Source organism: Meleagris gallopavo, chromosome Z, assembly GCF_905368555.1.
Source record: "Meleagris gallopavo chromosome Z, MGAL_WU_HG_1.1, whole genome shotgun sequence".
NCBI classification, from domain to species: Eukaryota; Metazoa; Chordata; class Aves; order Galliformes; family Phasianidae; genus Meleagris; species Meleagris gallopavo.
In genome coordinates this window covers 62,462,284-62,477,258 of record NC_139435.1, presented here as the reverse complement: position 1 = coordinate 62,477,258, position 14,975 = coordinate 62,462,284, and the positions used below count along the sequence as shown (strand labels likewise).

At 34.3% G+C, this 14,975-nt stretch overlaps 1 protein-coding gene across 5 annotated transcripts in view; it reads right to left on the bottom strand.

The window, feature by feature from the left end:
• APC (APC regulator of Wnt signaling pathway) overlaps nt 1-14,975 on the bottom strand; it is a 98,151-nt gene that overhangs the window by 26,173 nt on the left and 57,003 nt on the right. For 4 of the 5 annotated variants that reach the window (XM_085213662.1, XM_085213665.1, XM_085213663.1 and 1 more), the window contains exons 5-7: nt 10,926-11,034; nt 7,624-7,737; nt 2,434-2,517 (exon numbers count right to left, since the gene is read on the bottom strand). In XM_085213662.1, the coding sequence (XP_085069788.1) occupies nt 2,434-2,517; nt 7,624-7,737; nt 10,926-11,034 (307 nt within the window). The remainder of the gene's footprint in view (nt 1-2,433; nt 2,518-7,623; nt 7,738-10,925; nt 11,035-14,975) is intronic. The other variant, XM_085213666.1, reaches the window with a different exon arrangement.

Here is a 14,975-nt window from a genome sequence, read left to right as displayed (position 1 = left end):
CACAAGGAAATTAAATAAGAAAACTGAAAATAATGACTGGTAATATTTTTCTTAAACTGCATATTTAGTTATGGAAAATAAGTAGCCCATAAAGGAAAACTCACGACGTGGAGACAGTGTTCCTGTTGTCTTAACCAAATTTTTCATTTAAAAACTCAACATCTTTGCCAGTGTGCACAAAATTTTATTGCTATTTATGTTCATACAATAACTAAAGACATTTTGGTTCCTGACACAAGAGTAGGAACTCAATCAATATCAGGCCTTGCTGTAAAATATGCTGAATACAGCATATGACTACTATCTCTCTCACACTATTTTCAGTGTTGAGGAAGTGTAACTGTGAGTTTGACATAAAATCTGCACTCAAGCTTCCTTTATAAGTAAGAACGGAATTTTCCAGTCACTAGATAACAATAATTTTCAATCTCATGAATAAAGCAGTATTCAGTGTACAGAGGTCAAAAGCAGAAGTGTTCATTAGCAAGGCACTGGGTTACCCTAGGGGATAGTATTATTCTTCCAACAATAGCCCTGAATTAGGGGCACACTTTCTTTGAGTGCTGATGGTGGAGTGTTTATCAAAAAGCTTTGATGCACCTAGAGCACAAACAGGGAGACATTTCAATCTTTCCAGCTTCAAGCAGAAGTCCCCTCAGTATTCTCTGTTTCTCTCTTCTCATTGATCTAAGTTGTTTACCACATGCTATTCATGAAAGAGGTGGCATCTCATTCCCCATAAGAGACCTCAAGAACATGCCAGTATAAAAAGTCATCAACATAACATCCATTTTCATTCATAACTGCAAGATCATTCTTAACAAATAGAAGCGCAGCTGATCATATTTTAAATGCAGTGTGCACTCACAACATGCATAAAAATACACACCCATGTTACTGTCATGTGATTCATCCATGGGACCTGAATGTCAAATCTGTAAGTTCACGCCAAAGATTTTTCACCTCTTTAGCTACAGAAGACTGGCCTAATGGACTTAATAGTAATATGGGTAGGAGATAGCAGGTATTTACTGAGAAGTAATTCCTTCACATAAACATCTATCAAGTTAAAGTAATTAAAGTATTATTTTATATTACATATATGTACAGTATAAAAAGTGTATGCACATGTACAAACATGGATGATTAAAATAAATTTTGCATAGACACAGCATTACTGTAAGTCAAATATATTAGTCTCTGACAGACTAGGGTTAGTATATTAAGAACAGTACAACCCAATAGCATAGCATAATGTAATATGATTCTGTGATATATATACACGTAAATATATATTACATATATATGATATAGTAATTACATATATATTATATATATGTATATCTAATATAGTATAATGCAGACAGTGCAGCAAGGATAATATAACCACTGCAAATATGCTGCCTCTGTGCATTACTTTTTAACACTGAAGATAGGACTGGTGGGTGAAAATATTTAAACGAATCACCTCAACTGAGAATCAAAGAATGTATACAACAGCAGATCCTGTAATCTCTACTCATGGTGGAGAATTACACAACAGTTACAGAATGAATAGTGCACAGAACCACAGTGTTAAATAGAGCTTATTCTAGAACATGATTTTTACGCTTACAGCCATCTGTCATTTCTGAATTCAGATATCACACTACAAAATTGTAAGTTTTGAAGTTATAAAGCATTCTTTGTTTGCTTTTGCAGTAGCAAAATGGTTAAGTATGTGCCTATTATACCAAGACTGGAGTAATCTCTAGATCTTGTCTCTATGCTTTAGATGTTTCTGAAGTCAACAACTGTCACGTCTCATAATTTTGCAGTATGTACTAGCAGAAGAAAGGAAAAATCTCTGTATTTCAAGACATTTGCAAGTACAGAAGAACTTGATCATTTTTGCTAAAATAACCAATTAAAATACTTTACGTAAATACTTTGTAATTGTGAGTTGTTGTAATGGCCTCCTGTGTGTTTATTAAGACTAAAGACTTTACTACACATTTAAGAATTTTCTTCAAAATATTCAATGACTATTATTTTCTGAACACTGAAAACTAATTTTTTCTTCTCTCTCAAAAGATAAGGAAGCCCTGAAATTGTTTATCAGAAATTCCTCTTCAGAAAGGTATGTACAACTGATGGTTCTAATTACTTGATGAAACCAAGACACAGCCTTTTTAATACTCTGCACTTTTGTCTTTTAACTGAAAACGCTAGTAGAATTTTTAACCGAATTATCATTAGTGATTAATGCTCAATAATAGCATGAAGAGTAATTCCAGTATTTCTTCCTCAGTTCATAGATGAGAGAACAAGTAACTGACTATGTAAACTGACTAGTTCAGTAACTGTGAGATCACTAGATTCTGCAAATAATCCTACCCACCAGCTTATTCAAATGATTTTTTTTTTAAACAGAACAAAAGAAAGTTCACTAACCTCTGCTTCTGCTGCTTGTGATTGCAGGAGCTGTCGTATACGAAGAATATCCTTCTCTATCTGCTGAATTCTTGCCACCCTCACCTGAAAGGAATGGTTTTATTCAAAAACACCTTTTACTTATTCTGTATAATGACAATATGGAAAGTTCATTGCAAATACAGCTAACTACAACAACTCATACAAACAGAACTACTTCATTCATGTTGGAATTCAAGTATTTATTCTTCACAAGAAAACACAGGCATGATTGCAAACATTGAAAATACAGTGGTTAGCTAGGTCTCTAACTAAAGCTAATACTTTTTTAGCAAATTATTTCACTGCACTCTCCATATAGAAATTTGAGAGAATTTATAATGACCAAGCATCTTCAAAGTAGAAAATAGTGAATGGCTTCTATTATGTTCAGTTATTATGATGATTTGGGAGCTTTGTTTACGTGAACAACCTCTGAATATTTTCTGCTCCTACAAATCTCAAGGAATTTACAATGCAAGTTGTAAAGCTACATAGTGCTTCTTTGGTCTGCCTGGGTTTACACAGACATTTCTGAATCAACCTGGCTTTTTTATAGGAAGCTATATTGCAACTCATTTCTCAGCAATCATTCTGTGGTTCATAAATGGCATGTTGAAAAACCAAACTTTACAGGATGCACATGCAAACTGTACTGTGAAGCACAGGATGAATTATGGTTCTCTGAAACAGCAAGTGAATATAGTAAGAGTTAAATAATTGTGTGCGCTTGATAATATACAGTTGTTGACTCCAAAAGTGGGCAGAGAATAATTAGCCCAGTAACATCAGGATATGAACAGAATACTGAGCTGATTAAATAGTTGTTTTATCTGACGGATAGATTAATAAAATCCTGATTGTTGTACCTAAAAAACAGGTTCAGTGCTGTATTAAAAAAAAAAAAAAAAGGCTTTGTGCATCTAGTGGATGCTGCAAGGATCGTTATAACCAACTTTATTTAACATCTTTACAACCTGAAAATAAAAAAAAGATTAACTTTTTAAAAAGGTGTTTTAAAAAAGATACCCGTGAAATAAAACCACAATGTAATCTCAACATCTTATAAATAAATCATATAAACAAAAAGTGGAATGAATTCCTGAAACATACATCATAATAAGCTGTGGGAAAAGTATCATGAACACCAATACTTAGTAGAGATGCACAGCTACAAACAGAGAAGCAAAATTTTGAAAGCAGCACATAAAGAAGCTCCACAAGAGGCAAACAGTTCATTCACTTTCTTTAGTTCCTGAATAAGGAGATTCTTAAGTATTTGAAAGACAAAGAGGTACTACTGGAAATAACTGTACATTGGTGAAGTGATGAATGTCAATATGCCATATGCCTGTAATTCAGAAAAATCCTGTAGAGCTGTTGGAGTGAGTCCAGAGGAGGGCCAAAAAGATTATGAGAGCATTGGAAAACCACACCTGTGAAGATGGGCTGAGGGAACTGGGCTTGTTTAGTCTGGAGAAGGGAAGGCTTTGGGGAGACCTCTCTGTGGCTTTCCAGTATTTACAGGGACCTTATAAACAGGAGGGAGTCAGGTTTCATACTTGATGCGATAGCAATAGGACAAAGCGGAATTATTTTAAACTACAGAGTGGAGATTTAGGTAAGAAGGCAAGGTGAAGTTTTTCACTGAGAAGGTGGTTTGGCACTGGCACCGGTTTCCCAGAGAAGCTGTGGATGCCCTATTTCTGGAGATGTTCAAACAGTTGGGCCTGAGCAGACTAATCTGGTGGGGAGCAACCATGCCCATGGCAGTGGGATTGAACTAGGTGATTTTTAAGGTCCCTTACAACCAACCCATTCTATAATTCTACGACAGAACACTTTCTCTGTCTCTGAGAATGACTTTGGAATTTCCCTTAAATTGAGTCTCCTTCTATGTCATCAGCAATTAATTGTATAAAGTACATCAAGGGAATCTGTATATGTATACACACACATCTGAGCATGGGAAAATATTTTTCAGCAGATCAAAAATATCCAATATTGCAATTTGTCAAGTACCCCTGACAGTTTTCAAAAGAGAAAAGATCTGAATCCATATCTACCACATTTTACTTGAAAAATGTAAACGTTAGACAACTCTTCTTAATTGATAATTTGTATTAAAGGGGACTTGAGAAGTTCCATCAATCGGAAGAATGCTTTGTATCAAACACTGAACAAGCACAAAAAAGAAAATACTACTGTAAACAAAACTTTAAGAACTTAATGTAATTTGTTCAGCAGTGAAACTGAAAACAAGCCTGAAGTCAATGTATCACTTAATGAAGACAAATGATACTTCTTCTTATATAAAGGAAGAACATATCAAACACAACATATCAAAGCATCTCAGGATATTTATCAGTAGCAGTATACTGGGCCTTAATTTGATGAAGATGGTACGGGAAAGGCAAAAAAAATCAAGAGAACATTCATTTTGTTGTATAACTTACAAGAGTCCTCACAGTATTAAGTCGAACAAGCTACTATTAAACATGAAAGAGCATTCTAAATTTTGAGAAGAATCATTATTTAGTACTCTGCATCTCTTCATTGCATTAATGCACTGTCATGTTTATATTTTTTGGTTAACCATACCATTGGATTATTAAGGCGTCTGTGTGTCTAGGAATGAATTTTCAAGTGTCTGAATACACTCAGAAAATTGTTTAAATTTTAGAAGCTATGTAAGTAACATCACTTATCTCTATTCATAATATATTCCTACTCATTCTGTAATACTTTTTTATCACTCTTATCAAAAGAATATTGTTGGATAAAGCAAATTAACATTTAAAGATACAAATTACTTAGAAATCACTCTTCCAGTAGCACTTACTAAAAAACATTCCTTCATTTTCTGAAAAATAAGGTCTCATATTTTCTTCTAAAACACTTTGCTTTTATAAAGGTTACACAACTAAGTATATGTATTAGAATTTTTGAACACTTAAAGATTAAATTTAAAAACTTTTAAAAATCTTTTTTTTTTCTGTCAAATGAGAAATACCATGTTAATAAACTTCAGGTAAGAGTTGGTGTAGATAGTTAAACAAGCTAAAATAAAGTCCTCTCTTGCATCTTTTTGTGTTACCACTGGTCATGTCACATTGGTTACATACAATCCTCAAAAGGCCTAACAAAAAATGACTGCTGTGAGCTGACTTGTTTCAGGAAGAAAAATTCAGAGGAATCAGTGACAGATGAGAGGGGAAGAAGATCATTATTTTAAGGTGCTCCAGAAGAAGTGGCTAGTACATGAATTAACTGGCAATGGAAGGCTACCAGCTCTCGCACGGAATAAATCTCTGGGATCTTAATGCAGAGAACTCTGCAGTGCTACCTTTTATATACCTCAACTGTTTCCTTCCTTCAACTCAGATTTTGCATTGTATTCTGTATAATGAACAGTTACGGCAGAAGGAAAATACAGAGCATTAAAGAAGTTGTAAAACCAGCAAGTTCGTGGCACATCTGAACATCACACTGAAATAATACAGAATTTGCTTTTATGTGTCTCCACAACAGTGTACATCTGAACAGCTTTGGCACTTATCCTTTATATAATGAAACCAAGGGGAATTACCAGTCAAAGCCCACAAGAGGAAAATATGGATATAGTCACTTCCTATTTTATCATCTTCACATAATTATAGTAGACACCAGTTTTCTTTTTTTTTTAAGTAAATAGGTGTTATACATAAAGAATAAAACATCTGTGATAAACTCGCAAACATTAATTCAGAAAACATACAGAGATTTCAACATCCTCTTGATAGGATTTTTTCCCTCCTGAAATTCAGAAAGAACAAGTAGGGAAGCAGCCACTTAAGGGAAAGCTTACTTTCTGAGTGAGAGATTTACAGTCAAATAACTTCTTCTAACAACTTCAATTATACTGTCTGCATAAATAACTTGGCCAGTAGCATAGTGTCTGTATCCATTTTGCTTACTTTACCTTATTCTACATTAGCCTGTTAGTAACAAAACTCAGAAGTTTGATGACACACTGCTAGCTTATACAACAGAGATAAGCAGACATACTCAGGCTGAGCCTGTTCTGCCTTCATTCACAACCAATTAACAGAAGTTGCACAGCTGTATTCATGCAGGACATTACGTAGCTGCTAAACATTGATAGCACAGCCATACGGCTTCCACATCAGAGTTGGTTATTATCCAGCCAGACTAAAATAGGGAAGAATGAACTTGGTTCTGTCTTGAGTACATCCATATTAACAGATCCTTACACATCCATTATGTATATACCTGACAGAGTTAGCACTATTACGGGACATGCATTTTGCAAAAAACTAGAGCCACATAATTTTTCTGAGAAGTTTAACTCAGTGTAGAAAACACACTTTAACTACAAATAACTAGAAATGTTTCATATGTAGCAAAATTTCTGTTCATGTAAATCTTGAGAAAATAGCACCTTAACATACTGTTTTTATTGAAAAGATTTATTCTTCAAACACATAAAACCAGATTATTTTACCTACTTGTTATTTAACATCCATGGAAACAAGTAGTAATATATAGCTCAAATAAACAGCCATGGGAGAACAGTTTTTATAACCCGCGAGTAACTGATTATCCTACTTACAGGTTTCACAGTTATGTTTTGAGTAGTACTTCTAAATGTGGCTAGTATGATTTAGTTACAGAATTGTGCATGTACTCATCATGAATACAAAACTACTCTTGGTGAGAGTAAACAACTTCAAATTACACATATGAATTGAGGTATGATCTCCGGTTAAGAAAACCTACCAGATCCTCACTGGATTTTATTCTGAACTTAAAGAGGTTTCTGATGAGCATCCTGAGAACTCACTAAGAATTGCAACCGCTTCCATCATACCAGGCTTTGATGCACTAGTTTTAGAAAACCAAGGTCAAATGCCCCACTAGTTCTAGGTTTTTGTGGCCCTCTTTTGAATGTTTTAATAAAAATATATTTTTAAAAACAACTTTCGTTGTGTTTACATTAACTATATATTTTATACACACCCCAATTTGTCTTTCCCAGTGCAATCCAGGCAAGCCAAAAGGACACACGCTCTAAGCTATCACTGTGCTTACACACTGTTTAAAAATACAACTATCAATAACTTAATAAAATCACAGAAAAACCTTTTCTGATCTTTCTAATAAAAACTATACCTGTGCTCGCTTCTCCATATCCTGACAAGTACCCAATTGCTCTTCCATTGCAGCTCTGATTTGCCTTGCCTCATACTCCAGCTGCCTTCTGGTCATATCTGTTTGCAAGGAGAACTGAAATCGAATTACAGAGAAGGCATTTTAGTATATCAAATCTTTGTAAATGATGAATGTCTTTGAACAAAAGTGGAACAACTATTTTTCCACAGCAAAATTCATAAACAAACAGATTATGAATAGTAGATTACTAAAATACATTTATGTTATTAAAAAGAAGAACACAAACTGTGTTTCAAGCAACAAGCTACCTGCAAGTTTTGTCAAATGACTAAATGCAATCTATAAAAACTGAGACATTATCACTTATTACAAGCCTGGAATATTTGGTTACTAACGTACATCAGCATGTCAACAAAACTGTTACACATTCCAGGAGAATCAGCATTTTTGAAAATATCCAGAGGTACAAAACTGTTATTACGATACCATGGCCTCATTCTTACCACTGTTATCTACCCTATCTTATCCAGTGAAAAAAAACATTAATGATCAATTTGTAACAATGTAACTGAAAGGCACTCCAATTAGTTTATGATTTTAATGTAGATTTAAAACAACAGGTCTGTGCAACCAGTACAAAAAAAAAAAAAAAAAAAAAAGCAAGAAAACCAAATTAAGTGCTAATTTAAAAGATGACAAAAACAGAAAGAAAGGTGGCAGGAACTGCTATAGGTCACCTGGTCCCACTTTCTGTCAAAAGCAGGGTCTTCAAGTTAGGTATCCAGACTTAAGTCAAACCAAGTTTTTAATACTTCCAGCAAGTCAGGTTTCACCACTTCTACAAGCAACCAATTCCAATATTCAGCTGTCCTCATAACAAAATTTTTTCTTATATTTACACAGAACTTCCCCTGAATAACTTGTGCCCTCTTGTTCTGTCACCATGCATCCTTGTGAAGAATACTTCTGTCGTCTCTAGAGCTACTTTTAAGCATGAGAAGACATAATCAGACCCCTCATAGACCTCTACGCCCTTCTCTAGGCCCAACATGTACATATATCATATATTTGAACATGTTGAAAACAGAGAAAGATCCACTAAACATACCTGCACATGAAATGAACTAGTTAATATTTTCTGAAACACACCAATACTTTCCTGACAAGATGAATGTAAATTTACTGAGCTTTTCATGAGGTCAGCAGTTTTGAAACTACATAGCAACAAGGGAGTGACAAGTAAAATGAAACAAATTCTATGGAGGATTAAAGTTCTTTCACTTAAAGATCAGTGACAATTCGATTCCTGACAAGGACAGAACAAGTTCTTTCAAAAAGGAGCAGTGATGAGCATCACATCTGTATTTAACATGTGGAGACACCTCTGCAACAGAAAGCTACTAGAACAGAGCACAAATGAAAAATGACTGTACGAATGAGATAAACAAAACTGGAAGGCAGAAACTTTCACATAACCATAGCACTGTGTAATCAATAATCACTGACAGAAAACAGAAATGCTTCTCTGAGCTAAAACTTCCTCTGGTGTGGAAAAAGGAAATATCCAATCCAATATATTCTACTAGCTTTTTTTCCACTATATGTAAAAATCATATGAAAGTACTATTTATAAACCATTTTGATTTTGGGAAAGGAGCTTTTAAGAATGTCAGAAGGAAGCTTTCAGCTACTGACACACAGAAAGAAAGGTAAAGATTGAAGCACATATATAGCTCTATGACAGCAGCTGCACAGAAATGAGAAGGTTGTGCATTTCAGAGTGGTTAGACAAAGCTTTGGACTAAACTGAAGCAAAAATCTGAAATATGACGAAAATTTTTCAAAGATTAAGGCTTTAATTATTCTTAGAAAATTCAAGTAGAACCGCTGCACTTTTACATTGCTTCTAGAAGCCTACACTACACTGTTTTTAGATGATTACTCAGCTTGCAAATAAGTCTTCAAGAATAGTTCTCAGAGAAGACTTCAACACTGTTCACAGAGAAAGTCGAAACAGTCAAACATCTACAAATACATAAAACACTACTAAAAAGATACTAAAAAAAATAGGGTCTGCCCACTGTAGGCACATTCACAATTCTATCCACTGTTGATGGATAAGCAGTAATGAAGAAATTACAACAAAACAGATTTTATGTAGATATTAAGAGAGACATCCTAGTAAAAAGAGTTAACTTAATTGATTATCTGTTGAAATTGAGAGATTTATATCTTAAAACCTACAATACATTTACTGTGACATAGATACAATTGACAATGCCTTTGTGATCTTTTTCAGGCTTTCTCTTCCTCTGGTTTTCTGATTTTTGGAAGCATAGGAAGTTTCGCACGAATGTGCGTAAGAACTTCTTCATGGTGAGGGTGATGGAGCACTGGAACAGGCTGCCCAGGGAGGTTGTGGAGTCTCCTTCTCTGGAGATATTCAAGACCTGCCTGGATGCCTACCTGTGTGACCTGGTGTAGGGAACCTGCTTTGGCAGGGGGGTTGGACTCGATGATCTCTGGAGGTCCCTTCCAACCCCTACGATTCTGTGATTAAATTGGCCACAGCTAAATGTTATGAATGCTGATGTCCAGCTATTTCACTCCAGTTACTGAAGTGCTTCCATATTCTACTTTCATTTCCAGGAGATGGAATAATGACTAATCAGATTTGACTCTGTAAAGATAGGCAATCAAAACTGTACACACAAGTAATGCACAGCAAATACATCCAAGTTTCTGAGGTCTAACAACCAGAAAACGTCTATTATCTTGGAAATCAGAGATCTTCATTATTCTTATTATCAGAGATCTTCATTTATATGAATATTTATTCATATTAGAGATCTTCATTATTCAAGATTTCACTATAAATTAATTGGAGATGCTAAGGTAAAAGATTGGAGCAAGAGTATCTACACACATTATAGCACCACTTTACTTGCTGTTTTGAAAGAAGAGCTCTTACATAAATTGTGTCTTAGGCTAATAGTGCTCTCAAAATTAAGACTCTATAAAATAACAAAAAGTTATAGAAAAAAAAGACCTCTGGAGGATACAGCTTACTGATGTAATTTATTTGTCATAATAACTTTTTGGAGTTCCTTTCCAGTGCTGGCATTCATAGTGGTAGGTATGAATTTTAAAATGAATTAAATATGAAAACATTATTTAGACCAAGTAAGCTTTACATACCAATATAAAATGTTTTAAATGAAAGTGACGTTAGAGAAAATCACCAAATTCATAAGATATACAAAACAGCTAATCAGAGACTGCAGCATACTACAGTTACTCACATTTTCAGTAAGGGGGAGACTATCAATCCTTTTAGTAAGGTTCTGAAGCTGGGCATAATACCAGTCCTTTTCTTTCTCTTCCTTCTCAAGTTCCGCAAGCAAAAGAGATCTATTGAAAACAAGCAAGAAATGTCTCGTTGTTAAGACCTCATCAACAAATATGAATGCAGAAATGAGCAATGATACCAATAAAAAAGGTTAAGAAACAAGGTTTGAAGGAGAAAGCACTAACAAGGAGTTTAAGAAAGTTCTCTGGACCCAGATGAACAAACTGCTATGCTGTGCTGAGCAAGACATTTTAATTTCATGTGCATCAGGCCCACAGTTATAGGTAAATATCAATACTTCTTCTATTAGCACTTAGAAATCTACAGTTCAGCAGTATTCAGTGAAAGTTAAGCACAGTTACTAATCACATGCTAACTCAAATCCTGCTGCTTTTAGATAATAGGCTTTTGTACAATGCACTGAACTACAGCTGCTATTTAAGAAAAGTATTGGAAATTTTAAGAGTGAATACATCTCAATATCATTTTACTAAATATGATTATCTTTACAGCCTTTGTAGAATCTCCTCATTAACTCTGTCACCCATAAAAACAAAAAACACCATGTAATATCAAGTTATTTCTGTGATTATTAAAGATGCTTAAAAGAGTATTTTCTACAAAATGTTACAGACAAGGCACATTTGTAGCCATTCAGAACATTTCAAATGGGTATTATAACCATACTGTAGACCTGAACAGTACAGGAGAAAGATAAGAAGTTGAGTATGTTGGAGTACCAAAAGAAAACGTATTAGAACTTTTATCTACTGTTTTATCCATCCTTCATAAACTACACCAGTATAGTTCCAGAAGTTATCAATATGGTTACACATTATTTATTTTCATATCACTTTTCAAAATAGGTAAGACTTTCAGTCTTACTCTGTATTACTGGCAAGCATTACTTCCACTCCCTTAACTTTTACACCTGCCTCTCCTTAGTCTTACTTTGTGGTCTAAGCAAGAGCCATATGAAACTTTACAAAACACACAAAAAAATGTTATGGATAATTACTCTAAGTTTTTAAGGAACAAAGAGTGTACACAGTAAAGTTTTCCCTCAATTACTTTATTAATGCATCCCAAGCACAACTTGGAAGGATGATAATCAAGTCTCCTCATGAAAGAACATGCAGTAAAAATAATTTAAAAGTATGTATTTTTAAGGATCTGCTTGACTGACCTTCTTCAAAAATGCTTAAAAGTATTTTTGATAACATTAGTAATCCCAAAGCAAGTATGTGCACTAAGGAATCCCTCAAATCTTTTAGATAGACTGAATGAAATGTGAGTAGATTATGCTTTGAGAACGGCTGTGAGAGAAAGTCATTCTTTTAGCCTTCCACTGCCCATTCTATAACACACAGGACCTGCCCTGCCTGATCTCTAGGCACCTCTTTTCCACCTTGGTGGAAATATGCTGTTGGGTGTCCAAGCAGTAGTTGTGTCTTATTTGATAAATCAATTTTGCAGAAGTATAATTAATACAATTCTTATTAAAAATATTTTTATTTCTAAAAATGTTTTCTAACAGCCCTGATCAGATTATTCTCAACTGTTGCTGTGTCAAGACCATACAAAGACTTACAAATTGACTAGTTTTGCCTCTGGATTCAAAGACATGGATGTAGAAATAGGAGAGACTACTTTCAGCTAAATGAACATTGATTAAGTTTCTCCAGCAAAATGCAGGGTATTCAGTTCACGACTGAGACTCTGTCGTTCAATCTGTTTTGACATGTATAATGGATGCTAGAAGCAAGAAATGAACTTAGGAACCATCAGTACTCCATAAAAAAACAATTCCAAGACCTGGGGGCAACTCTTTAAATTCAATAGCATCAATTTTTGCTTCAGTGCAATGCTTTATTTGGGCTTACTAGTTTGCTATTATTGCTCCAGGAGAATTTAGATTTTAATGATGTCTTTAAGGTCTCCCAGTCCAATGTCTGAAGAAGTGAAGACTGCAATTCAATTTTCCTTAAAAATAAGTAGTATGTCTCTGTAGATGTGTTTGATGAGTTGCACACATTTATGTTACTATCAGAGGTTACATCAACCAGGAGTAGAGCTCCTGCAACCTTCTGGAATTTCATGAGGTTAAGAGAGAGCAAAGTTAATACATCTTAGTGCATTCCAAAACTGCTTTTATCAGCACTGTCATGATAACAGAATATTTTATCTATCATACGCTGTTAGAATCAGTGAAAATGCAACAAGGCAAAAATAGTAAGCTTTTGAAACATCACAGTGTTTTTATGAGTTAACAGAAAGCTTCTAATTTGAACCACTTTTTCAATGGGGATATTTAGAAACAATTCTGTAATGAGTTTTTTCTGAATTGACAAAAAATAAACGAAGCTGAGTCAAAAGGTTCCTTCTTTTGGAGATCCTTTCTGGATGATTATGTCAATGTTACTGCAAGTCAAGAGGGAGAAGAGCAACAAAATATGTGCTATGCTACTTGCATTACATAATTAATACTTTCACTTCCTTTGATAGGTGATACAACAACAAAATCTTGAAAACCAAACACTTTCTAAGAGATGCTGTAATGACATAGTTAAGTCATACAGTTAGCCATGAAGAGACAAGAACATAAGTCATAAGACGAGAAAATGGTAAAAATCAACAAATTAAGAAAAAAACCACACACAACAAACTGGAATAAAACAAGAGGAATAACCGAGGAATACACACTTTTTTATGAAAATATACATTTTCATAAAAAAACCAGCACAGCATCATCACCTCTAGTATTATGTCATAGAGCTGACAAAGATGAGATTATCTCAACAGTAAAAGATAAACCATAACAGAGGGTAACCTGTAGTTCTTAAAAGGCACTATGAGAACCTGCGCCATAATCTGAAAAAGTGTCTGACCAACAACACCTGGAAATAGCCAGAGAGAAAGCAGGAGAGATTTATTAAGCAATGTATTCTAAATTGGTAACCTAAAATATTTTGGAATGGGCTCCAAGCAAACTGTTCTAGCTTTAGATGTTTCTATTCATTGCAGGGGAACTGGACTGCATGATCGGTCCAAGATTAAAGATCTCTTCCAACTCAAATAATTCTATGATTCTAAAAATACGTATTTCCCATTTCCTGCATCTATTGACTTTAAAAATGGAGGAGAATTGAGTAATTGGGAAACATGCAAAACATTTCTTCATACCAGTTGGTTAATTTTTTCTTTTTCAGAAGATCATTCTTCTTGTTTCTTATTTGTTTGTATTTTCAAACCTCTAGAGAATTTCTTTATTGATAAGCATCTCATGATTTTGCCCAATTCACATACAGTTAACACATGATTTGGTCCTTGCCCTCTGCTGCCCAGAAGCAAAACATATTTTTCAGGATGTTAAAATACTGAATGAAAATGTTCTTATGCTGCAGGATTCCAAAAAATATTAGTTTTAACATTTTTGTAATGTTCCAACATTTGTAAGTTCTACAAACTCTTAGAACACCTATTTAAATGCAAAAATAAATAAATAAAAATCTACCAGCAAGTAATCCATGTTGAAATAACTGGTTGTAAACACCAGAACATAGCAACAAACACACAAAGCACAGCAAAATAAGTGGTTAATTCCTTTCCGAATTCATACTGCTTTGAAATGCACATATTCTCCACCCTAGATTCTGATTCCTCTGATTACCCAGGGCCCAGGTCAACACCTTAAGCATTTCTACATGTCCTGTAAAACAGCATAAAGAACTGGGCAGTACTGACTATTATTTCAGTAATAAATTAAGCCAGATGTTATCTGGTCATGCCTCTACAGAAAATCATCTTCTCAGCAGCACAAATCTTTACTCCCACGGTTGCAACAGTAACACTGTCAGAACTTAAGTGAAATTAAAATAACCCTTTTCCTCCCTTTTTTCCAGCATTATTTGGAAAAAAAAACAAAAACAAAAACAGATCACTCTGGGCTTTAATGCTAAACAAAAATGTCCAAAGAACTATCACTCAGAATTGATAATTGTAG